At 43.2% G+C, this 24,409-nt stretch overlaps 1 protein-coding gene across 12 annotated transcripts in view; it reads left to right on the top strand.

Annotated features, from left to right (window-relative positions):
* Positions 1-24,409, top strand: part of MAP4 (microtubule associated protein 4) — a 250,361-nt gene that overhangs the window by 156,065 nt on the left and 69,887 nt on the right. For all 12 annotated transcript variants that reach the window (XM_075923035.2, XM_075923033.2, XM_075923037.2 and 9 more), the window contains 8 exons: positions 1,586-1,699; positions 2,315-2,443; positions 2,931-3,023; positions 8,255-8,395; positions 13,107-13,214; positions 15,455-15,625; positions 16,674-16,838; positions 17,984-22,447. In XM_075923035.2, coding sequence (XP_075779150.2) covers positions 1,586-1,699; positions 2,315-2,443; positions 2,931-3,023; positions 8,255-8,395; positions 13,107-13,214; positions 15,455-15,625; positions 16,674-16,838; positions 17,984-22,447 — 5,385 coding nt within the window. The remainder of the gene's footprint in view (positions 1-1,585; positions 1,700-2,314; positions 2,444-2,930; positions 3,024-8,254; positions 8,396-13,106; positions 13,215-15,454; positions 15,626-16,673; positions 16,839-17,983; positions 22,448-24,409) is intronic.

Below are 24,409 nucleotides of genomic sequence, written 5' to 3'. Positions count from 1 at the left end.
TCCCTGTGCGGATTTTTTCCATCATTGCGACGAGACGAGTTTTTTTTGTGCGTGCCAAGGCATGTGCACAGAGGCAAGTGCACCAGCAGTAGAAACAAAAAAAACCAGCTGTGGGCGCGCTGCTAATCAGCTGGGTGGCACTGGAATGTCTCCTGAACGGCCTCATGAGTGCACAGCTTTCAGGGAGCACTGGTGTTGGGGCCCACAGCCCCTCACCATTGGCCCTGGCGGCTTCAGGCCTTAGGGAGAGAAATCTCTTCCCGCTGCAGCCGTGAGCCTCTGCGCGGCGCATGAAGGGAAGCTGTGTGGCCATACAATGTAGGGGGTGCTTAGATCTAAACTGGGTCCTGGCTCGCTGTGCAGCTGGATCCCCTGGTTGTTTGTCCTCTGTACTCCTCCTCATCCACAACCTCCTCGCTGTGAGAGCACCGTCACGCAGTCACATGTTGTTTATTATGTGGGGGGGTGTTATATTAGGACATAGCGGTCAGCCCAGCCCGTGTTTGGTTTTTACAGCTCAGCTGGCCTCACGGGCAGAGGGGAAAAACAATCTACTACACTTACTCATTCCATTTCTGTTCAATGGCTTGGTCTGCGCAGTTAAAGAAGCAAGCACGAGAAATACAGTGCAACTGTTCTCACGGTGTCTGGCGTAAGTGGTCACACTGTTTATTTGGAAGACAGTGTATGTGTAAATACGCACGGAGAGTTGCTGAAATGGAAGTTCCTTTCCTTTTTTTTGTGTCTGGCTTGACCTCTGAGTCTATACCATCAAAGGAGCGATATAAATACTTAGCCTGTCTTGGGCTATATTACATATCTGTTGTCTGGCAGGCCAGTCAAAAACTGAGTCCAGGTAAAATGAAATTTCAGCCTCTTGCTGCCTGTTGCTGACTTGCACTACAATTCCTTGGCAAGACTGATTAACCAGCATGTCTGGTCAGGGGCAAATAACAAAGCTTGTTCTCCTCACAGATTTTAAGCCAGAAGGTACCATCATAATAATGTGGTCTGACCTCCTGCTTACCATAGGTCACAAAACCTACCCTACCCATTCCTGTTATAGACTCATATCCTGCCTCAATCATCTTGTACTATCATTGAATGACAGAGGAGAAGGGTGATTTCTGTGCCTGGCTCATTATTTTGCTAAATTCCTCCTCTAGCTCAAAAGGCTTTGAGCTCCATGATGCTTTGAGGAAAGTGTACGTATATGGATCATTATATGTTTTTCCCCAAAGTTCAGTATGGGACATGACATTTGAGTGAACTGAGCTGGATCAGTTTTCATTCCTGCCTCAGATCAAGTATTCTGCTCCATCAAATCATCCAGTACTTAAATGCTGCTGGTGTTAGAAAGAGGGACATGCAAGCACACCATACAATATTTATATTCTACTCTTCAGCTCATTTTGGCTACAAAAAAAAAGATATTATTTTAAGTGGGGGCACCCGCATTTCCTAACTTTGTATAACGTCTTTCAGGGCAATGCTGGTAGCAAGGCTCATCCTCTGCATTCTGACATCTTACTTTCCTGTTGTCATCCCTTCGTGATAATGTTTGACTTATTCTCCTGTTCCTCAGTGCCCTTCACGATGCACAGAGAAGATGTCCTGTCTGATCTGCTGCTACTTCCTTCAGAAATGGAGACTGTCCCACCTTTCACAGAGCATTTTGAAGCTTCAAAAGAAGTTCATGGTATAATCCTCCATTGAATATGTTCATGGGATGCTGTTAACCAGGGGTTCAGTTTTCAGCTTCTATCTATGGAATTCTGTGCTATTTACAGGAAGTCCATTAAACAGGCGATAGTGAAAAATTTTATCCCCATTTTTCTCTCTAATCTCTTGTTCTAAACAGTGTTGGGGGGGGGGTTGAGCTGTCCTCACAGGCCCTGTCTCCCACCCCCTTTTTGTCCTATTTTGTTTTAGTTAAAAAGAAAAGCTGAATTAAACCATTGTTACTGGAAACGTTAGCTTCATCTTGAAATGTTCTATCCCCATTTTTCACGTGATGGGTTACATTTGGATTGTGGCAGCTAGAGAGTTACTATAACAAAAAGCTTATTTGGGAGTAGTACCTGAAAGGCACAGTACTTTCCTTTTACTGCCCAATAACATTTGATTAGCTTTCATCTGTATAGCAGATATAATGCCTCTCTGAGTAAATTAATGGGTAGGTTTATCTTCAGTATATGCATACTTGCTTTGTGATGAAAATAAACGTTTGTTCTGTAAGTTAGTGGACCAAATTAATTAAGTTTGTTAGAAACAAATCAATTTGGCAGTGACAAATGTAGTTTATTTCTTACAGCACCCCATTCAATTGTGATGGTACCAGAACAACCTTCTCTGGGATTCCCGTATTCTCCTGCAGAAGTTATAGATCCATCCCCCTTCATTACGCTGGATTCAACTGCAGAATCTCTGATGAATATAGCAGGTGAAACACATTTCTGCTGTTGCCATGCTACTTTATAATTGGGTTAGAGGGATCTGCAGGTCAGAAATTGTTAGGTGTATTAATCTGAAAAAGGTCATATTTGGCTTTTCCAGTTACATAAAATGAGTCAAGATTAATATCCATTAGAAAGAACATAAAATGCTTCAACTCCATTTTCTACCTAAGAGATTTCTGAAGATATTTGGGGACAGAATATCCCATTGACCAGAGAGCCTCATATGCTTGCTGATTTTAAAATTAGTACTTTTATTACCCTCTTATATAATCCTGGGATATTATGGAGAACATGCTCAGGTCCTGTAAGGTTTCCCAGAATGTACTAAGAAGTTCTCTCTAAGAATGTTGTTGTGAGAGCAGCCAAGCCTGTACCACACAAGTAAATATATGTAGCTGAACGTCAGTTTTGAAGTCCCGAGCTAGTGCTGTTTGCATTGACGTGGCTATCTGTACTAATTGTTTCCCTTAGCAACTGCAGGAGGGACGGTGCCTGAAGAAAATTGGCTGAGAGCTCAGGATGCTGTGAAGGGATCAGAAACCTCTTTCTTTGTAGAACCATCAGGTAAAAATTTAAAGTATAAGGTTATTCCCAGAAAATTGTTTCTGGAGTCTTTCAGCAGGATTAAAATGCCAGAAGTAGTTGGTCTTTGCATCCCTCTTAAAGAGGGAGGTGAAGGGCTGTGTTGTAGGTAGTAGAGCAAGACATGCCTGTGTTGATTCTGTAACATCCTTGGACTAAAAAGCATCTTTCATTGGAGGTACATTTCTCGTGGCAAAGTGCTGAGAATTGAGAAAAGCTATAAAATGAAGCGTGAATGTTCCGAGATTGTGCACATCTTTATAAATGCTTAATTCTAGTTGAAAGTAGCAGACTTAATGAAACCATAACTCCCCCAGTTTGTGACATCTGGACCTCTCTTTGCAGCTCCCGGGGGCAGGTCAGTGTTTGGTCTGGCTGTGCCCCTGTGATTTTGCTTGCTTCCAGTTTCTCTGCCTCTGTGGCACCATGCAGATGGCAGGTTTTACAGATCTCGCCTTCGCATATGCCTAAGGAGGGCTTTTTTGTCAGTTTGGCAATCTATGCCATAGTCATACTGTCCTGGGCTAGTTTTTTTAACCGAGGTATTGGAACCCCATGGAGCCTCAGCTGCAGTCCCTCCCTTCTGGCTCCTCTGTGCCTTCCGGGCACGGCAGAGCACCCTGAAATCCAAATGTGCTCCATCTGTGAAGCTGCCCTCCCAGGTTCAACAGTCAGTGAGTTATGTCCAGCCTGTACTCAGCTGTCTGTCCCTAGCTCCATTAGGTCTTCGGGCATCCCCTATGTTCCAGAGCATCTATAACTCTGATGTGCTAAAAATAGACCGGGAATATATGGGCAGAGCAGGGAGAGGCTCCAAAGATGGGAACCCTCTCCAGTCAGCCAACTCGGGAGCTAAGTTGACTCTCCATCTCCCACAGGGCCGATGGTGGACAGAGAAGGCAGACTTGTCAGGTCACAGATAGCCCTGAGTCCCCTAGGAAAAGAAGCAGGGCTCATGAGCAGGGCTCGCCAAGCGGCAGCAAGCCCCACTTGCCAGCCGCGCGGAACCGCATGCTGCACACGCGCAAACCGCGCTGCGCGGCCACACCGGGCTAAAATCTACTCACCATGGGCGAGTAAATTACATTAATTGTCGAGCCCTGCTCATGAGCACCTCCCTCCTTCTCAGTTCAGGGGCTCTGGAAGCTTTTCCCCTCCCTCAGGCAGTGGGACCTAGCAGGCAGGGGCTCAAAGAGATCTCATGAGAGAACTTCAGGCTCTTGGCAAAGCAAAAGGCCTCACCAAAGCTGTGACTGAGCTCCTATACCCCCTAAGCAAACTAAAGAAAGCAAAAAAGGAGAAAAAGCATGAAATTTAGGAGGTCCGAGTCCTCTGACTCCTCTCCTCCTCCTCCTTTCTCCACAGACGCTGGTGAATAGTCGGGTTCTGATTATGATCAGGACCAGAGAAAGATTCAGCAAAATCCCCACACCAGTCCCTCCCCCCTTTCCGTCTGTGGCCATGTGCACCGAGGTTGTATCCACTATTCAGATTCAACCTGAAAAAAGCCCCAAGAGTGAGACAGAGCAAATTTCTCCCTTCAGTCTTCCCCAAGGCGGCAATTCCCCCACACTTCTACTTTGAGGAAGTAATAAGGGATGAAAGGGACATGCCAGACTAGGGCAAACACGTGAATGGAAATGATTTAAAGTTGTATAGGATCCAGGCACCAAAAGCCCCAGTTACTGAGATACTGAAGGCTGATTCTATCTTAGCATCGTTGGCCAAAGAGATGGTTTTCCCCTCAGAAAGGGAGCTGTAGCCTAAGGACCCTATGTATGAAAAATGGAGGGCACTTTCAAAGAAAAAGACTTGACGTTCCCTAATCTCCCTCAGGGCCCTCCCTAGTGTTACCTGCTTTGTGAAGGCATCTCGCTCTCTCCTGGCATGAATATTGCCAAGCCTTCAATGATGGAGATCACCCCGAATTTGGCTCTACTTAAAGATCAGTGGATGCTGTGAGAGTCTCAGCCAAAGACCTGGCCTCCAGCTCAGTAACCAGGTGCCATCTACAACTCCATTTCTTGTCCTATCCTTCGCCAAATTCACGGGAGCCGTGATTTTCAGGGAGAAGCTAAGCAAGTAGCTGCAGACAATGCCACACGGTCTAAACAGACCCTCCCGCTGTCAGAGCATGCCTTTTGCGAGAGCACACGCTGGCCTTGAGGCAAAAGCATTCCCTCACCCTCGCAGAAATACTAGCGAAGACGTTTTCCTGCGGGAACCTTGGCATTTGCAATGACTGCATAGGTCTCTGGCTGGAGCTTGAAGCCTGGGGGAAGGATTTTCCATATCTTGGAGGAAAAGGCTGCTTTTCCCGTGGTCTAGTGGGTCAGAGTTAGTGAGTCAGGGATACTCCTTTGCGTTACAGGCTCCACTCCATCAGTTGTTAATCCAGTCCCTTGCCTTAACAACCCCATAAAGCACAGTTTACTTTGGCACGAGATTTCTCATTTCCTGGATGTGGGAGTAATAGAGAGCATTCCCTCAGAAGGTAGAAGAGAAACTGTCATCTTAATCACTCAGAAGCGTACACAGGAATATGATTCATTCTGGATCTCAAAAGGCTCAACGAGTGGATGAAGACAACAAAGTTCCAGATGGAGACACTAACCTCTGTCATCCCGGTCCCAGGGAGATTTTATGACTTGGGTAGATCTGCGGATGTATACACATCTCAATCAGACCCTGCCATCAAAGGTTGCTGAGGTTTGCCTAGAATAGGAAGCATTATCGATATGTGAATTTCCCATTCAGCTTGTCCTTGGTCTTCTAGATCTTTTTAAAGATATTGGTGGTACTCCTCACCGGACGCAGACCACATAGTTCCACCTGTGCCCCTTCTTGGACGATCTCTTAATCTGAGCTCTGTCGCTAGAAATGGCACACTGAGCTGTCTCTCTAATTTCAATCTCCTACAAGCACAAGGCTTTATCATCAACACCAAAACAAACCACCTTCATTGTGTCCACCCAGATAACTCACTTGGGATTGAACATGAGACACCAAGCTAGCAAGGGTATATGCGTTTTCAGAGAGGTACCAGAAGATTCAAGACCTCTGTATTATTTTGGAATTATAAGAGGCCTCTTCTGATCATGCATAGGGATCCCTGGGCACAATCACACCCCCGTTGGCTTCATCTTCAAAGTCTGGGACTGCTTCCCAGATGCATGGAGAGTCAAGAGGGGGTTGCGGCCCTGGTGATAAAATCTTTAAAATGATGGTCAGTTCAGGGGAAAGTTTACAAGGGCAATGACTTCCAGGGGCCCCGTTTTCCTGATGCACATGGGGTCCCAAACAGCTCAAGGCACCTGGAGAAAAGGTTCCAAAGCGCAAACCTTAGTCAGGCTGGTTCAGTGAAAGGTTCCAGACCAGTGTAGAGGGGAGCCAAGTCCTGCTTCAGTCAAACAGCTCAGCCACAGACACACGTGTGGACCACCGGGGGCAACCAGAAGCCCTGCACTAAACGCTGAAACAGCAGAAATCAGAGTGGCCAAAATATTCTTTTCTCTCCCTTATGGCAGCTCACATCAAGGGAGACCTGAGCCAGCAAGCAGTCTGGCTTATCAGGCACAAGGTGAATGACTGGCTTCATGTGATATTTTGGTGAATTGTCCAATCATTCAGCCTACCCACAACCAACCTATTCGCAGACCACATGAATGGGAATAGGCCAAAGTACTCCAGCAGGGACGTTAACCCCATGTCCAAGGGGACAGATGGCGGCAGGCCCTCCTCTTTGTATTTTTACGCTTCCCATTATTAGGGAAGGTGATCCAGGAAATAAAATGAAAACAGGTGACAGTAAGATTAGTAACCAGCTTTCAGACTGGATAGAGCTGAAAATGGGACTGCTGCTACAGTTCCCAAAGCGTAAGTCTACACTGCCATCCTAGTTTGAACTAGGGTGGCTAATGTAGTCATTCGAACTTGCAAATGAAGCCCAGGATTAAAATATCCCGGGCTTTATTTGCATGTTCCTAGGCGCCGCCATTTTTAAATGCCCGGTAGTTCGAACTCCCTGCCCGCAGCTACATGCGGCACGGGCTAGGTAGTTCGAATTAAAGCTCCTAATTCGAACTACCGTTACTCCTCCTGCAATGAGGAGGAGTAGGCAGGTGAGCAGGCAGCCCGGCTGAGTTCCAGCTCGCACCAGGTCTGGGAGCTCAGACCCCCCCTCTCCCCAGATAAGGGCTTCTATCACCCCACACTGCTGCCTGTGTAGCAGAGGCAGCAGCGTGGGGCGACAGGCAGCAGTTCTGCGAGGGGAGCTGGTTTTTAAACTGGCTCCCCTCATGGATCACCTCCCGCCTGGCTCCCTGCGCTGCTGCCTCTGATACAGGAATATTTAACATCCCTAGTGAGCATGCACTTCACGTGCCCTTGCTTTATGTGCACGTCACTTTAGTAATACCGGTAGGAAAAAACAACATGGACAGAAACCAGCGGAATCTGGTAACCCTGTGTGTGGGCAACGGTAAATTCAGTGTCATGTGGATCACACACACAACCCCAGTGGGCTGCAGGTTGTCCACCACTGGCTCATTGCCTGTCCTTTAGCACTCTCCCACCGCTCCCTGGCCCTGCTGTGTTCAGAATTCTGCAGAAGAGAAGAGTGAGGGGGGATTTGAGAGCAGCCTTCAACTTCCTGAAGGGAGGTTCCAAAGAGGATGGAGAGAGGCTGTTCTCAGTAGTGACGGATGCAGAACAAGGAGCAATGGGCTCATGTTACAGTGGGGGAGGTCTTGGTTGGATATTAGGAAAAACTATTTCCCTAGGTGGTGAAGCACTGGGATGGGTCCCCTAGGAATGTGGTGGAATCTCCATCCCTAGAGGGTTTTGAGTCTCAGCTTGATGAAGCCCTGGCTGGGTTGATTTAGTTGGGATTAGTCCTGCTTTGCGCACGGGCTGGACTTGATGACTCCTGAAATCTCTTCCATCCCTAGGAGTCTATGATTCTAAGATGTCATTAGTGTGAAATACCATCAAGGTCATGTTTCAGAGGCGAACACAATTTCTGTATTTGAATAGTAGTATTCTATTTAATTTGTGTTAGTCGTGTTCAATGGCCCCAGTTGGAATTTAGCTATCATACCAGTCACAGGACAAATGCATGCAAATCCTGCTAATCAGCGGATCTCCCATTATACACAAGCGTGTTTCCAAATTAATTCATGTGTAATTAGTACAAATTCCTTTTGTCTACCTAGAACCCAATAGGATAACGGATGCAGCAGAGCTATATTTGCCAGGAAGTCCGGTGGCTGCTGCCCCTACCACTGTTCCTTGTGCGGTAACAGAGCCTAGAGACGAGACCAAAGCTACTGACATGCTGCAGGTTGAACCCACAGGTAAAATATGGTCTGTGTGGGTGGTGGATTATTTGGTAATAGATTTAGTATTCTGAAGAAGCCATGAAGGGAAGTGTACACAAGCAACAACTTCAGTATCTTTGCTGAAGAGACTCTATCGTTGCTGGTGAAGACTCAGACAACACTAAAGATGATGAAACATAGGAAGGCAGTGGGCCTGGGTGAGGTACCAATTGAGGCATTTAAAGCATGAGGCCATGAGGGAGAGGTGATGACTAATTTTTTCAGTGTAATTCTCTGTATTGGAAAAATACCTAGTGGAGAAAGAGCAAACTGAATATGTACGAGGGTAGCATAATGACAGTGATAACTATCTGTGGCTATAGTGAGTCATTCACTGTGAGGGTAAGTCTATATAAAGAAGCAGCTTATTCTTCTTTGACCCATTCCTGTTCGTCGTTCTAATGTACACCTTGACATAGTCTTTGAGTGGGGTTCTTTGTTTATTCCACTCCATGCAGCTGAGACTGGAGATTTTAGCAAGAAATGTCAGTGGGTCTGTGTACGTTCTGATGCTCTCCTTGTGCTCTGAACTGAGAGGACAGAGAGTGGCATGGACTGACACCTCTCCAATTCCTTCTTACTGCTGCGCAGATTCATTTGAAATTCTGTTCCTCTTGTGGTCTATGTCTACTGTCAATACTTGTAAATATATATTGTAAATAGTTCTTAACACATTTAATCTTTTGTGTGTGAGCGATTTTATAGCTAGTGTGGTTAGTTTAGCTTCCTACCTGGGGAAGCTTCCTACCTGGATGTCGTATGACAAGAATCCAGGGGTTTAAGAGCTGCATCTTCTGCCCCATTTCTTCTTCAGCAACTAACACCAGCGCTGCCTTGGAGAGATTCACATCAATGCCAAGTGCAGCTTCTGCTGCTCCTTCCCTCCTCAAACCATGAGAGACAAGAGTTCCATCTGTAGAAGCGCCTCTTGGAGAAGGCCATGAGACAGAGTGCAGGACAGGGAGAACCTCCTACATGGTAGCCTTGGACTGTGAGCAGCACGCCTTTGAGTGTGAGTTCTGGAGCAGGGGCCAAATAGTCAAGTCTAACGATCCCCCTCAAAAGAGTATGGGATATTACTAGCACTTGTCCAGAGCTGCCTCTGTAAAAAGGAGGTAGGGGGATAAAGTATTCCTCCCCATCGTGGTCTAAGTTGGTTGAGACCTCATACCCAGATCATAAAGAATTAAGTTTACATAAACCTTCTATCCAAGAATGAAAGGCACAAAGGAAGAAGGAATCCGATGGTACTGGGTCTTGCTCTGTCCCACAACTCTAAAGATTGGCACCAGCCAGCCATGTCTGGGAGATCCACATTGGACTCTCATTTGATAGTTGCCGCATACGCTAACTGGGTTCCTCTAAGTACAGACCATTGGATGCTTGAATCAGTCAGTCCCCACCTTGGAATTCTTGAACTACAGGAAGGACTGAAACCTTTAACTTGTTGGAAATTTTTGGAAGAAGATCCTCCCATGCCGCACCCAGAGGCTGACCATTGTGATAGGACAGGAGTCCGCTTCTTGTGGGACCTGAGCCGTTGAACATATTCATGAATGATCTGGAAAAAGGAGTGGACAGTGAAGTGGCAATGTTTGCAGATGATACACAGTTATTCGAGATAGATAAATCCAGAGCAGATTGAGAAGAGTTACAGTGGGCTCTCTCAAAACTGGATGATTGGGCAACAAAATGGCAAATGGAATTCAGTGTTACTAAACTGCAAGTAATGCACAGTAGAAACAGATACTCCTAACTGTACATATATAACGATGGGTTAAATTTGCTGTTACCATTCAAGAAAGAGATCTTGGAGCCACTGGGACTAGTTCTATCAGTGTGCAGCAGTGGTTTAAAAAAAAGCCAATGGCATGTTAGGAAATATCATATTGCCACTACATAAATCCATAGTAAGCCCGTACCTTGAATATGAGACCTGTTCCAAACCCCAAATCAGTTTTGTTGCCCTTTTCTGAACCTTTTCCAATGCCAATAGATCTTTTTTTGAGATGAGGCAACCACAGCTGTACGCAGTATTCAAGATATGGGCATCCCATGGTTTTATATAGAGGCAACAAGAGATTTTCTGTCTTATTCTCTATCCCTTTTTAAATCATTCCTAACATTCTATTTGATTTTTGACTGCCGCTGCACACTGAGTGGATATTTTCAGAGAACTATCCACAATGACTCCAAGATCTCTCTTGAGTAGTTGTAGCCGAATTAGTTCCCATCATATTGCAGTCCCCATCATATTGATGGTTCAGAATTGTGAACTGAAGGAGGATATTTAGAAAGTTGGTATCAAGTTGGATGATGATGAACAAAAGCCACTGACCCTGGTTGATGGTATAAGACAAAGATGATGTTGATAAAAGATTACTTTAAAGGCTCAGGTCCAATGTTTGAAGGGGTTGGTATCTGGGGTGAGCCCATTTTACTGAAGATAGCATATTCTCAAAACTTCTAGCAAAAACCCACCAAGAGTAAAAATTCAGAGGTGGGTGGATTTGGCTGAATTGTATGACTTGGGAATGATAAATCTAAGTACATTTTTTGTTGTTGCATTAAATATGCCCAGCAGCTGATTAAATGATTCTTCACGTTCTGCAGGAGCTGTAGGTTGAAATAGTAAAGTTCCATAAACCGGGGTAACTTTTTTTGTGGTTGGTAGTCCTATATAAAAAATAAACTACTGACTTTTTTGCTGTAGTCCTACCAGTGCCATCATAGGTTCAATTTATTGATGCTTCTTTACCCTATTGTTCCTATTGTTCACTGCCTCCTGTGAGCCTGAGGCCATGTCTATGCTACAAAATTAAGTTGACCTAACTTACGTCAGCATACAGCCACTACAGTAATTATATTGCTTGTGCATGTGTATGTTTTGCTTGTGTCCCCAGTGCATATCCTTACTGGGAGCAATTGCATCAATTGTAGTGTCCGCGTCAGTTTGTGAGATTACTTCTGAGAGCCAGTAAGTGTCAGTATGAGCAACTACATGAACATTGACTCTCCACCTCTTGTGGAGGTGCAGTTAAGTCAGTATAGCAGGGCAGTTTTGATGACAGGAGCCAAATTTTAGTTCTGACACTACTTTGGTTGGATGTAAATTGCCGTAGTGTCAACCAAAACTCAGAATTTGTTGGACTGTAACAATACTACTTGCACTTATATATCTTTTCCAGTAATATATATTCTGTACTTGTTGTTTAATTTATTTTGGAGAGGGTCATACCCTAGCTGAAACAGTAAATAATAAACATCGGCCAATGTCTTGGCTTTGGAAATTCAAATATACTGCATAATCGGTATAAACCTAGGTATGGGGCTTTTCAGATCATTGAGTACAGTAATGAAAGTATCAGTTATGACTGGAAAAAGTGAGTCCTGTAGTGTTGATTAAAGGTTGTGGTTAGATTAAAAAATCCATTTTAGAAATGGAAGAGAATTGTGTACCCACACGCACACGTACACACACAAAGAAACTGTGAAATCGCTCTACTGTGGCTCTTTCTGAATTTTGATTGCTAACTTGGCTCCAGACCTGTTGAATATCATTGCCTAAGACTGTTAAGAATCTCTCTTTAAAACGTAATTTACTTCCCACTGTTGATACTGTTTTTTGTACTTCACTAAGTTTGGATAATGAAAATAGGCTTTGTTTGTTTTTGGCCACTGTCATATTCTAATTGTAGTGTCCTCAGACTGTTGCATGAAAACAGTTCTTTTGGTCTTATTATGCTTTTGTTTAAAAAAAGCCCAAAATCTTGTTTGTAAAAGCTGAAATTTGGGGGTTAAACTGAGTGAACAGTATCCTTGAAGAATTTGACCACTTCTGAAATCATTAGGCGCTGGGAGAGAGCTGTTGTCTGTCTGTTGAATGAAATAAAAGCTCATGAGGCACATTCTAAAGCCTGTATATACATCCCAAGTGGAGTTCTGTTGTCAAGTTCAGTATCAGATGTTGCCAGTGCTTGGGTGAGAGAAGGTGGTCTTGTTAGTGATTTAGTTGATGGCATTGCTTTCTCAGTCAGGAGTAAGTCATTGCTCCTACTTGGCATAGAGCCATGGGTACCATGCAACTGGAGAGGTGTGATTAAAAAAAAAAAAGATGGAAAACAAGGTTCTGCGCTCAAGTGGCAACTGAAGATCCTTGGCACTTATTTCAAGTGTAAAGGTGCAGCCAGCTGAATTATTTGTGTATTTACACAGGAATTCTTCTAGAGCATGCTACTTAAATAAGTCATTCTCATTCCTGTTGAATGCATGCTACACATTGCCACATATCAGAAGATTACCACCTGGGCTTCATATACGCCGGGTAGATTTTCAGGTTGTAAGACTGCACACCTGAGTAGGAGTTAGTGCTATTAAAAATAGGATGTGCAGCGGAATGCAGTAGTTTGAGCCACTTTGGTATTACAAGAGTGTGAAACAAGGAGGGTAGCCAAGAATGCAGACTTTGGACTATTTTGTATTGTAACTCTTGCTTCCCTTTGTACACGAAGATGCGTCTGCCATTGCCACTAATAGGAATTCTACACAGTCACATTAGGTAAAAATATGCCCTTCAAATCTAGTTTGTGGGTGTTTTTCCTCCTTTTGCCATCCCACATTTGAAAACTTCAAAACTAACAATGTGAAGTGCACTGGGGGTTTCTTTAACTTCTCTTAATCTCTGCAGTGTCTGTTCCGGCTGTGGGAGACGTGTCTGTCCCAGCAGTGGAAGAGCTGATGACATTTGAACCTTCTGTTCAGCAACATAAGTCAGCTCTTGCTGAACCTCCAACAGGTAAGCAGTCACCAGCAAGTCTGCATAAATTGTACATAGGGACTTAACTATTTTGGCATATACTGTATGAAGTCCACTATGAGACTTGAATCTGCAAAGGAAAGTCCTATTAAAAACCTTGCAGTACAATAACTGGTGTCAATCCAGACATACAAGTTCCAGTAAGATTTTCGAACATAAAGAAGTTAATTCATCAGAAGTAAATATTGCTCCAACCTATCTTAAACTCAGCCTCCTGGGTGTAGCTCAGCTCTGCTGACAAGGTATGTAGAAAAGAAAATTGCTTGCAAGAGTTCTTCATGTATAAAATATGGAACTGGTATTTTATTGTCCATTTTAGGACTTTGCATTGCTTTCCAGCACTGTGAAATCTTTGGGGAAATTGAGGTTTTTTGAGAGATTTAGAGCAAGCCATCAAAAGGCAATTTTGCCCATCCCTGGTGCCAGTTATTTTGTTTACATATTATGTAATCCCAAATATGTATTATAATGCTCAAGATATGCCCAGTGATGTACAGATAAATAACAAGACACAGTGCCTGCCCCTAAGAGTTTTTAATCTAAATTGGGCCTGTTAGGTTTTTATGTCTGAGTAGATATGCTTTCTGGTAGTTTTGTCAGATTGTTTTAGCAAAAGAAGTCAGGGATTGAGAATAGGAGTATTAATGAGAAATGTTTGTTTTCTGGCAGTGGTCAGGGGATTGCATTGTGTATGGGGCGTGATCTAAAAGGGTGTCACGAGGAGGGAGAAAAATTGTTGTTCTTGGCCTCTGAGGATAGAAAAAGAAGCAATGGGCTTAAACTGCAGCAAGGGAGGTTTTAGGTTGGACATTAGGAAAAACTTGCTACCTGTCAGGGTGGTGAAACACTGGAATAAATTGCATAGGGGAGTTGTGGAATCTCCATCACTGGAGATATTTAAGAGTAGGTTAGGTAAATACCTGTTAGGGGTGGTCTAGACGGTGCTCGGCCCTGCGGTGAGAAGAGGGGACTGGACTCAATGATTTTTTGAGGTCCCTTCCAGTTCTAGTGTTCTATGATTCTATGATCATTTAGAGGTAGCCAATTGCTTTGTCAAGGTCTGCATTCGTTGGTCAAAGTCCAGAGAAGATAATTTAAAGAAAACAGCAGCAACAACAATGATAATTGCAAGTAAACAACATTTTGGGGTACATTCAAAAGTGTCCACGAGTTCGGATTTGGCTCACCGTCCATCCATTGACTACTTCCTGATTGTAGTGCATGCTGTACAAATCCGATAAGATATGGCCGCTTCTGAGTCACTTAGGATCGAAGTTTGACAGACAGTACAGTTCATTCAATGTATTATGAGACTGACTAGGGAAAGGTAGATTTGAGAATATACCCTGGCAAGAGGTAGCAGTCACTTCTAAATGTTGTGCACTTAGTACTTCAATGTTCAACATTGCTGTTTGGTGGAAGCGAGTTTTTAAGAGGAAGTGATCTTTAACTAAAAGCAGCAGGCTAGGGAATGAGCTGAGAGGGGGTGGTCTGGAAGCAGGTGTGAATAAAAGAGCCAGATGATGCGAGCAGATGTATTTAAATGGACCATTTAAGAAGTGGATAGGATTCCAGAAGAAGTGAGAAGGAAGAAATGAAGGCCGAGACACAGGTTACTGGGTGTGTAGTAAAGGTAAAGAAGTTGAGATTTTCTGTGGGAAGCTAAAGTCACCAGGGGAATGAACAGTTCGAATGGTTGGAGTGGGGACATCATTTTGTATGGTCTGGAAGGTAGTGGGCTGAGGTTAGCTAGAGAGGAAGGCGTGACTGTAGCTGACACCAGTGGCGACCAAAGCCTGAACGAGTGGCTGATGGAAGAAGAAGTAAGTATGATCTAGGGCAAGAAGATGGTATTTCTCCATATTTTGTCTGGGGTGCTGATGAAACGGCTAGAATGAAATTGCCGGGATCGTTGAAGTGAGATCGGACAAGTAAAATATGATAGATGGAGCCATGAGAGTAAAGTGTTCATTTGGAGAAAAAGTGAAAGTAAAAAGGACTGAGGAAAGAACTCGGAGACTTTGGGTAGAGCTAACAGATGGTAACGTGGTGGAGTGGGATTTAGAGTGAGCCAGAGGACAAGAATTCAAGGCACTCAGAGCAGGCTGCTTTTTCAAGTGACCTGGAGGCAAAATGGGGTGAATAGTTGGAGAGAGAAGTGGGGATCTCAGTGGTTCGGAAGTAGAAAAATGCTAACGTTTAAAATTTGTTGTAAACAGTATCATCAGCACCAACTGTGGTAATGGAACAAAAAATGAAGGTCCCAGAAGCCTCTACTCCAGGTGCCGACAGTCCTCCTGTGCCAGAGAATCTGGAAGAGAATAAACAGTCTCCCAGCAAACCTGCAGAGCATCTTCTGAAACCAAATGAACAACTCCCAGAGTCGTCAGGTGAGGAATCTATAAAGTGGGGTACTCTGTTGTGGAGTCGCGTTTTTGATTGAGCTTAATAACTCTTCTCTCTCCCAATTTCTTTCTCTCTCTTCCTCTGCCGTTGGCAGAGACCCTGCCATGGTGAATGCTTTGAGAAGTTCTGAGCATGTGAAAATGGGGGGTTATATTAGCAACTGTTTCTCAGACTCAACTGGTGGGGGTGGGGGGAACCCTTGGAGTCTGCTATACTGTAGATCTGATTTCCATTAAAAAGTTAAGAGGGAATTTGTATTTTTCTTCTTTTTCCCTCCCCATGCATGTTTGTTGAATCCATTGAAAGAGGCAATTGGTTTATTGGTAATTTTTATATTTTATATCTTTGTATAAAATAATATAATGTAAATAACTTTAAAAATCTAATGCATCGCTAATGTGATGAGGACTTATAAAATTCAGGCACAGTTTAGTTCTTTTAATCTTGTTAATTTTGCATGTATGTAGTAGAACTAAATAATAAGCACTCAAATGTAGTACTTCATGCAAATTGTGTAAGCTCTGACCAAACATTAATTTTTTCAATATTGAGAACTGAATATTTGTTTTAGCTGGCATGATACAAGAATTTTCTGTCACCTTTTTTTAGGTGAAGTTAACTGTTAACTTATTCTTGTATTTTTGGTAGTTTTGTAAGCTTCCTTATTAGTTTATACAGTTAAGACATATTGGGAAAAGCAATTGTACAGTGATAGTGCTACAAGTTCAGTTTAAGAATTGTGTGAATACCAGTTGAAAGCCAGTATAGCCTGAATTCACCCATCTTCAAGTAATAAAGACAGTCTTGTATATTTCACCTTTGACACTGCAACCGTTTTGTAGGTATTTGTTGAAAAGATTTTGAGGGAAGGGTATCTGCAGACAGGTTACAGAATCTTGTAAATTGCATCTGTTTTCTAAAGCATAATGTACCCTTTTCTATATGCCTGAGTGAATAATTCTGTATGCCTGAGAGTATAAACCTGTTCATCAGATGTGAAACATCCCATCTTACTGAGTGTTTGTGTTTCAGTTCCAAAAGAACCATTGACAGTGATAGAAACTAAAGAAACGCTTCCAGAAAAAAATGTTCCGGCTGCTGACTTGGCCATTGTAAAGGAGCTGAAGGAAGAAGCTGAGCTTAGTCATGCCCACCATACAGAACCTCCACAAGAGAAATCTCCACTGAAACCAACAGGTAGAGATTTGACAGTAGCTGGAATTTAGAAGAAAATATATTTTATCTCTGAATAGCATTCTTCCTTCTCCTGCTGTCTGCATTTCTCTTACCCTTCAGCCACATTGGCAAGCATATGATTTTCATAGCCAGAACTGTGCTGTTCTGTGAATTTATCACAGTGATTCTGCTTGCACTTTGTTTCCAGTCTTTGCCCTGTCCCCTCTTTAAATGATTTCCTCTCCTTGGTTTCAGGAATGCGAGTCCAAATTTGGAGGCCGCTATTGTTCTCATTGGGGGCTGGCTTATGTTTTGCACTGCTAAAGCGTTTTAAAACTCACCTTACCTCTCCTCTCATACCATTTCCAACTTGGAATTTATTTTGGTTTGAAGGCAAACCCAATGTTCTTTGACTCTAATAAAATGATGTTCATTGTAACCTCCTCTTCCAAATTAAGGTGTAAAGCTACTAAAGGGAAACAGTTTTATTCCTGCTCCACTAACTCACTTTTCCACTGAGCCTAGATTGCTTGTGTCTCAGACTGTAAGCTGATTTGTGCAACCAGGGCTGTATAAAATGTCTGACACTCTAAAGTTAATGGCTCATAACTACAAAGTAGCACTATCTACGTCAGAGTAAAGAACATTATTTTCCTTTTGATGAAGTTTTGCTTTCCACTGCTTTATGGGTGCTGTGGGAAACTTACTTACATTACATCCATGCTCTTTCTTACCTTTCCACTATACTTCTCTTTCCTACTAAGGAAAGTTTCTAAACTAGAGAGTTGTAACAATGTATCTACTGTCTTGCCTTGATAAGGTAACAGGAAAAATGGATCCTTAATTACATTTCTAAATATTGGTAATTTCTCACTACAAGAGCAGTTTTATGGGAAAAAAATCACCCACTGTACAAAAAAAAATGACTGTTTAATCTCTGTACTTGATCTGTTTGACTCACAGGTAACAAAGAAATTAAATATAAATCCTGCTTTAAAGTTTAACTTGCTTAAACAGCACCACTAAACTGGGTTTGGGATTAGTACGGTATTAGAGTGTTTAAAAGTACTGCGTATATGACGGAGGCAGTCAATAAAATAAGTTGTTTAATATAGACTTTTAGCAAGTAGTTGCTCTGAAACTTGAGCAAACTTCCTGTATTCCAGGTATATCTACTGCACAAGTAAGGCAAGCTAACAAATCAAGTGACCGCAGGTTTGGCAGAGCAAAACCTGCAGCAGTGCCTGGTGCAGATGTCCCAGGGGAACTTCTAGTAGGTCTCCCACAACAGAAGAGTGCTGACCCAAAACCAGATCCCTTTTCTATGGCTGAGCTTGGATGGGCCTCTGGAACATTCGCTCGTACCAGGACACCACATAAAAAGGCATCCGGGCAGCTGCTCAGCATGCCGTCTGAGTTTGTGGAGAGCCAGAGAGATGTACCTCGAGAGAACTGGGATTCAGAAGGTTCTCCAGTGATTGTGAAGAAGAAGAAGAAGAAACCAAAACAAAAGAGAAACCAGCAGCCAAAAGCAATGGAGTTGTGGGATGAAAATGGAGAAGTTTCCAAAGCCCTCAAAGTTCCCCTCTTCGCTGTTGAACCTCAAAAGCCAGATGTCTCCTTTGTCCTGCCTGCTGAAGGCGTCAAAGAGCGCTCTACTTTCTCAAGAGAGAGCCAAAGGAAGGGAGCTTCTAATGTACCAAGGGATACTAAGGCAGGAACTGAAAGCCACCTCTTAGGTGATCAAAATATTCTCTCAAGTCCTGCACAAGGCCAGCAGAGCCTGAAAACTGAAGGACCATTTCAGCTTTTGTTGGATGCAAAAGCTGGACAGGTCATGAAACCAGAAGAAACAAAAGATGACCGTTTGTTGCCGTCTAAAAGCAAAAACAAACAGATGCCCTTGGAGATGCTAGAATGCAAGGCAGAACAGCCTAAAATGGAGAGCCCTGCATCAGCACGGACACAAACCAAGCCTATGGAAATAGGTGTTGATAAAAACAAAAAGATTGAGTGTAAACATTCAGACCTTAGAGTACCTCTTATAAAAGGCATTGATCTGAACAAATTGGAAACTCCTTTGGAGGCCAAACCTGTAGACGTTAACCTTAGTGATGAAAACAAGGAGATTAAGTGCACATCTCCTAAGCATGTAGCAGCAGCAGAGATGGTTCCAAATATAGTTCAAACTCCCAGTGAGGCATTTGCGGAAGAGAAAGCAAAGAAAAGAGACAGAGGTGAAAAAAGCAGGGAGACTGCACAGATAAATCATTTTCAGTCGGGCATCTTAGAGATTGACACAGGTACAACCAATCTTCTTGCTGTAGCAAAGAGAGTTGACAAAACTAAAAAACCAGACTCCTTTGATAAAAGCCAAGAGACTGGCTCTGTTACTTCACAGCCTCTATTGGAAACTGCAGCAGATATTACTGAAGTGCCCCTTATACCACTGCTGTCAGACAAACCTAAAGAGGGCGTTGCTGGGAAAAACAAAAAGGCTGACTTCAGGTTTTTAGAGCAGCCATTTCTTTTGGAAACTCAGACCGATATAGCCAAGCGTCCTTTTCCTGCAGAGACAGATGACATGGCTAACATGGCTTTCATTGATAAAAGTAAGCAGACAGGGTTCACTGCACTGGATCATCCAGGAGTGACTGATCCCACTGTGGCTCCAGTTATAGACAAACCTAAAAAGAGAGGAAGTAATGGGAAGGACAAAAAGATTAAGAATTTCTCTGAGCAGCCAGTTCTTCTGGAGGCTGAGAGAGACCCAAATACATTTCCTGCTGTAGCTGGGACAGTTGATAAAACTGAAGAAAGAATCTTTACTGATAAAGGCAGAGAGACTGGCTTAGCTGTTGCAGAGCTTTCAGTGGAGAATATGACCGGTACCAGTCCTGCAAAGGTGGCAGACAAGCCTAAGAAAAGGACTAGTGATGGAAAAAATAAAAAGGTTGAAAAAGGTCATTTCAAGCAGCCATTTTTTCTGGAGGTTAAGGAAGACGCAAGCAGTAGGGAGGAGAATGACAAAACTAAAACAAGTTTCACTGATAAAGGTAAAGAAACTGGTTTTATTACTGCAGAGCATCTGTTGGAGGGAGCAGCAGTTACAATGAAGGTGCAAAGTCCCACTACAATGCTGGTAACAGAAGAACCTAAAAAGGGTATTAATGGGGAAAGTGAAAAGGCCGAATGCAGTATTTCAGAACAGCCCCTTTTTTTGGAGACTATAACAAATGCGGCCAAACTTCCTGCTACTGCTGAAATGCTCAGCAAAACAAAAGCAGATAATCTGATGGATAAAAGCAAAGAGACTGGATTTACTCCTGATTCCAGTGGAGCAGAGATGATTGAAAAACCTAAAAAGAAGGGCAATGACCGGAAAGCCAAAAAAGCTGACAAAGGTTCTTTCGAGCAGCCTCCTCTTCTGGAGATTAAGACAGACACAAACAAGTGTCCTACTCTAGTGGAAAAAGCTGAAACAATGAAAGAAATGGGTTTTGCTGACCGAGGCAAGGAGCCTATCTTTACTACAACAGGGCATCAACCGGAGGATTTGACAGACACAACCAAGATGCAAGTTCCCGCTATGAAACCAGTAACAGAAAAACCTAAAGTCAAGGATGGAAGAAGCTGCTCAGAGAAACTTTTTTCCTCTGATTATAAAACTGACACAGCAAAGTCCGAAACGCTCATCAAAACTAAGGAAACCCATTCCTCTGAGGAAGGCAAGGAGACCAATTTTACTACGTTAGAGCGCTTCTTGGAGGATATCGCAGATACCGCTAAGGCATACGTTCCCATTGCAGAACTGATGGCAGACGAACCTAAGAAGGCTAGTGAAGGGAAAAGTAAAAAGGTTGAAGATAATGCTGAACATGTTGCTGTTTTACAGGCAAAGACAGACTTAGTTAAACTTCATGCAGTATCTGGAGAGGCAGATAAAGGAACTCACCCCACTGACAGAGGTAAGGAAACTCAGTGTACTACTTCAGAGCATCTCTTGGAAAATATAATAGAAACAGCTAACGTAGAAACTCCTGTTTCATCACTGGTGACAGGAAAGCCGAGAGAAGATAATAAGGAGGACAGCACAAAGGCTGATGATGGTTTGAAACAGCCATTTCTTTTGAAGACCAAAACAGCTGCAGCCACACTTCTTAGGGGTGGTGGTGAGGTCATTGACAAAACTAAAGAGGCAAGTTCCACTGATAAAAACAAGATGGCTGGTTTTACTGTTGTAGAACATCCAGCAATGACAGTTCCCAGTCCGGCACTGGTGGCCAGTAAGTCTAAAAAAAGGAGTAATGATGGCAAAACGAAAAAGGCTAAAAATCCCAGTGAACAGCCATTTCTTCTGCAGACTAACACGGACGAGAACAAAACGCAGCCTCCCATTGCAACTGAGCTGGAGTACCAGATGGGAGAAATGAGTCTTGTCGATGAAAACCAAAATATTAAACATTTCCCCACTGAGCATCAAATGCTTTGGGATAAGAAGGGAGATTCATTCACCCCCTATACTCAGCCTAGAGCAGTTGGTATTGACAAAATTGACACAGCTTGTTCTGTGGATAAAATTCAAGGGCTTGGGCATCTCTTTCCAGGGCGTCAAGTAAAGGACAAAGGAAGTAAGGTGTTACCGCTTTCTGCCGCAGATTTGGAGGGCACCAAAACAGAGTCTGGAACAGGTGACCAAAGGGAAGACGACAAACCCGCTCTTTATGAGCATTCAGTCAAACAGGAAAGTGAAAAGGCTGGAGTTCAGGCTTTCACGTTAGTGAAGGAGAGTGAAAAAATCCAAGTGGTTAGCGCTGGGGATAAGAAGAACAGAAGGAAACTGCCTTCTTTGGATTCTTTAGTTAAGCAGGATGTCAAGGTAGGAAGGGATGAAGTGCACACTTCCATTTTAACAGAGTTGGGTGACACAGGAATATGTTTCACTGGTAAAAAGCAAAGCCCTGAATGTGCTTCCTTGGAGCCTCTGCTGAAGGGGACAGTTGCCACAAAGGGAACAGTTCCCACAGATGCCAATGTGATGGCCAGACTGCAACGTAGCAGCGATGCTGGATGCATCTCTCCGGAACTGACAGTGCAATGGGAGAATAAAGCAGAAGAAGTGGTTCTGCAGGTTCTAGCTGCCGCGGCGGCAGAACACAAGGCTAAAGAGACTGAGCTCGGTGAAAGAAAGACGGGTGAACAGAGCTTCCCCGAGTGTCCAGTTAGTTTAGAAAAAAAGGCAGATGCAGCTGAGGCTGCTAGTGAAACTCTGAGAGATGTCCAGACAGAGGAAATCAGCCCTGTTGATAAAATTAAAGGCAGTTCTGAACAATCAGAAGGTGATGCTTCTGGCAAGATGGAGGCTGGCCTGAAGGACTTCCAAGCTTTGAAGTCTGAAGAGGATAAATGTGCAGCTCTACCTCAGAAAAGCATTGATGGATTTGGACAAAAAGTGGTGAAAGAGACAAAGGAAGAGGAGAGAGTCAAAGCTACAGAACAGATAAAAGGCTACATGAGACCCACAAAGTCCAGAGGGCTTCCTACTCCGCCACCAAGGTCTGCTGTCCACGATCGAGAGAAACCAAGGCAACTGAAAGCCAATGTTCTGAGTCGGCAAAGGCAAGCAAAAGGTGTGTGCTTGTGATTTGAGCTAGCAGCAGTAACGCAGACAGCTTGCGTGTGAGACCTTGCTACTTGTCAGTGCGTTGGCATGAATACATAACTGTTAATCCTGTGTGTCACAACCAAATGTGGCATGACTGTTTGGCTGATCTTAGAAGGCTCTTAATTCCGCTTGCCTGTCTCACAGTGCTAATTCCCAAGTTTTAGGAGAATTGATACTTTGGTTTGAATTCCAGAGCTCTGTTTTCTTTGTGTTGCATTCAAGGTCAATTATACATCTCAATCTGTATGTATATGTTGTGCCTTTGCAAATTAAACTAAACTGTACTTTGAAAATGATGGTGAAATGAGCTTCTCAGCACCAGAAACTGAGTGATGTTTGTCAGAGATACAGGATTTCCTATATTCAGTCTTGTACCATGACAGAAAAGAAAAGCTTGATCAAGGAAACTAATTTAAGTTGATTAGAAATTAATGCCTTATACAACTGGAGAGCAGGGAATTGCAGATTTCTATAGCATGAACTGTTCCTTCATCTCCTTGGCAGGTTGTGGGGTCTGACTTTAAAATCACATTAGTCTAATTACATCTACTGCTTTTTTTCTCCTACACTTGAATTTGGACCATTTTACCTTCAACTACCTCAAACCACCAAAGGCATAAAAATCTTTGCTCCGTTCTAACTGATTAGTTTTAGGAAATGTTAATCTGACTCTGGCAGCTTGAGAAATAGCAAGTAATCAGGTTGATGTAATTTTAAGGTTTGATTCCTCTCAGCTCTCAAGGCTGGAAACATTTTGGAGGCACCAGTAAAACTTTTCCAAATGCCAGTCCTGGCCAGGGTTCAGAGAGAGTTTGATTTCTGTCAACCCAAGCTGTCTCTGTGAAACGGAGCCCATGTCTTGGCTGTGCTTTGCCTACTATGTGTATATGATTTGAAAACCAACCAGCCTGCCTACCTACCCAGGACTTACCATGCTACAAACCTCCTTTAAAATATGCTCTTTAATCTTATCAATGAATTCTAATGTAATGATGTGGCCTGGCAAGGTTTTTGTGCTGTTGTTGAGGCATGAAACTACCCTCCCCCCTTTTTTTGCAGTGTTCGACATTGTCAGCATGCATGATACAGCTGCTAAATTTAATACACCGGGAGCCGAATTCAGCCTTAACATTCTGGTCAGGTTTTTGAGAGGTTTTGTAATTTTAATGAGTGTTGCATAACCCGAAGTAGTTCTATTTTGGAAGTGGTTGTTCTGCATGAACCTGTGTCCATAGAAGTATGCTGCATGGTGGTACAAAGTGGCGAGAACACAAAAGGCAGTGTCTTTAGAAATCAAAACCTTTGTAATCTGTTAGAAACCTTTTTGTTTCCTTTTGTAAACTGCTATCCTTAAAGGGACAGTTGTAAAGCTAGGAAATTCGTGGGAAGAAGGGGAAAAAAGCTCTTCCAGGTAAATTTTACTACAAACTACACAATACATCAAAGAATTCCCAGCCCTAGTGCGGAATCGCTACATGTAAGTAGATTGCTATGTGGGCTGCATTTGAAAATTAGTACTTTGAAAGGCCACGTAGAAGCTAATTCAACACAATTGCTGCCATCCTTGACTACACTTTGTAGATTTCACAGTTGCTTTTTAGAGAAGCTGTGAATGAGTTTATTTTGGAAATGTTGGTTTACACATTCCCCAACCTAAACTGCCTGTACATTCTTCAGGATTGGTAAGGAAGGCTTGAAGGGAAGGGCTCTGGCATGGCTCTTAGAACAACTATTGTTGACTGAGCAACATTTGGGCTGAGTGACAACCTGTTACACTCAAAAAAGCACAGAACAGTATGGGAACAAAAAGACAGACTCCCTTGACTGTCTCTTGTCCACATATTTGTGTCTGATTCTCTTTCCAGCTAGTAACGAACCATTTAGGGAATTCTCAGGGGCTATGAATATCCTAGCTTAATTTCTAAGT

The sequence above is a fragment of the Pelodiscus sinensis genome, chromosome 2 (genome assembly GCF_052426305.1).
Source record: "Pelodiscus sinensis isolate ZL-2025 chromosome 2, ASM5242630v1, whole genome shotgun sequence".
In the NCBI taxonomy this organism is placed as follows: domain Eukaryota; kingdom Metazoa; phylum Chordata; order Testudines; family Trionychidae; genus Pelodiscus; species Pelodiscus sinensis.
Note: the sequence above shows the minus strand (reverse complement) of the source record. Positions and strands in the feature narration are given on the sequence as shown.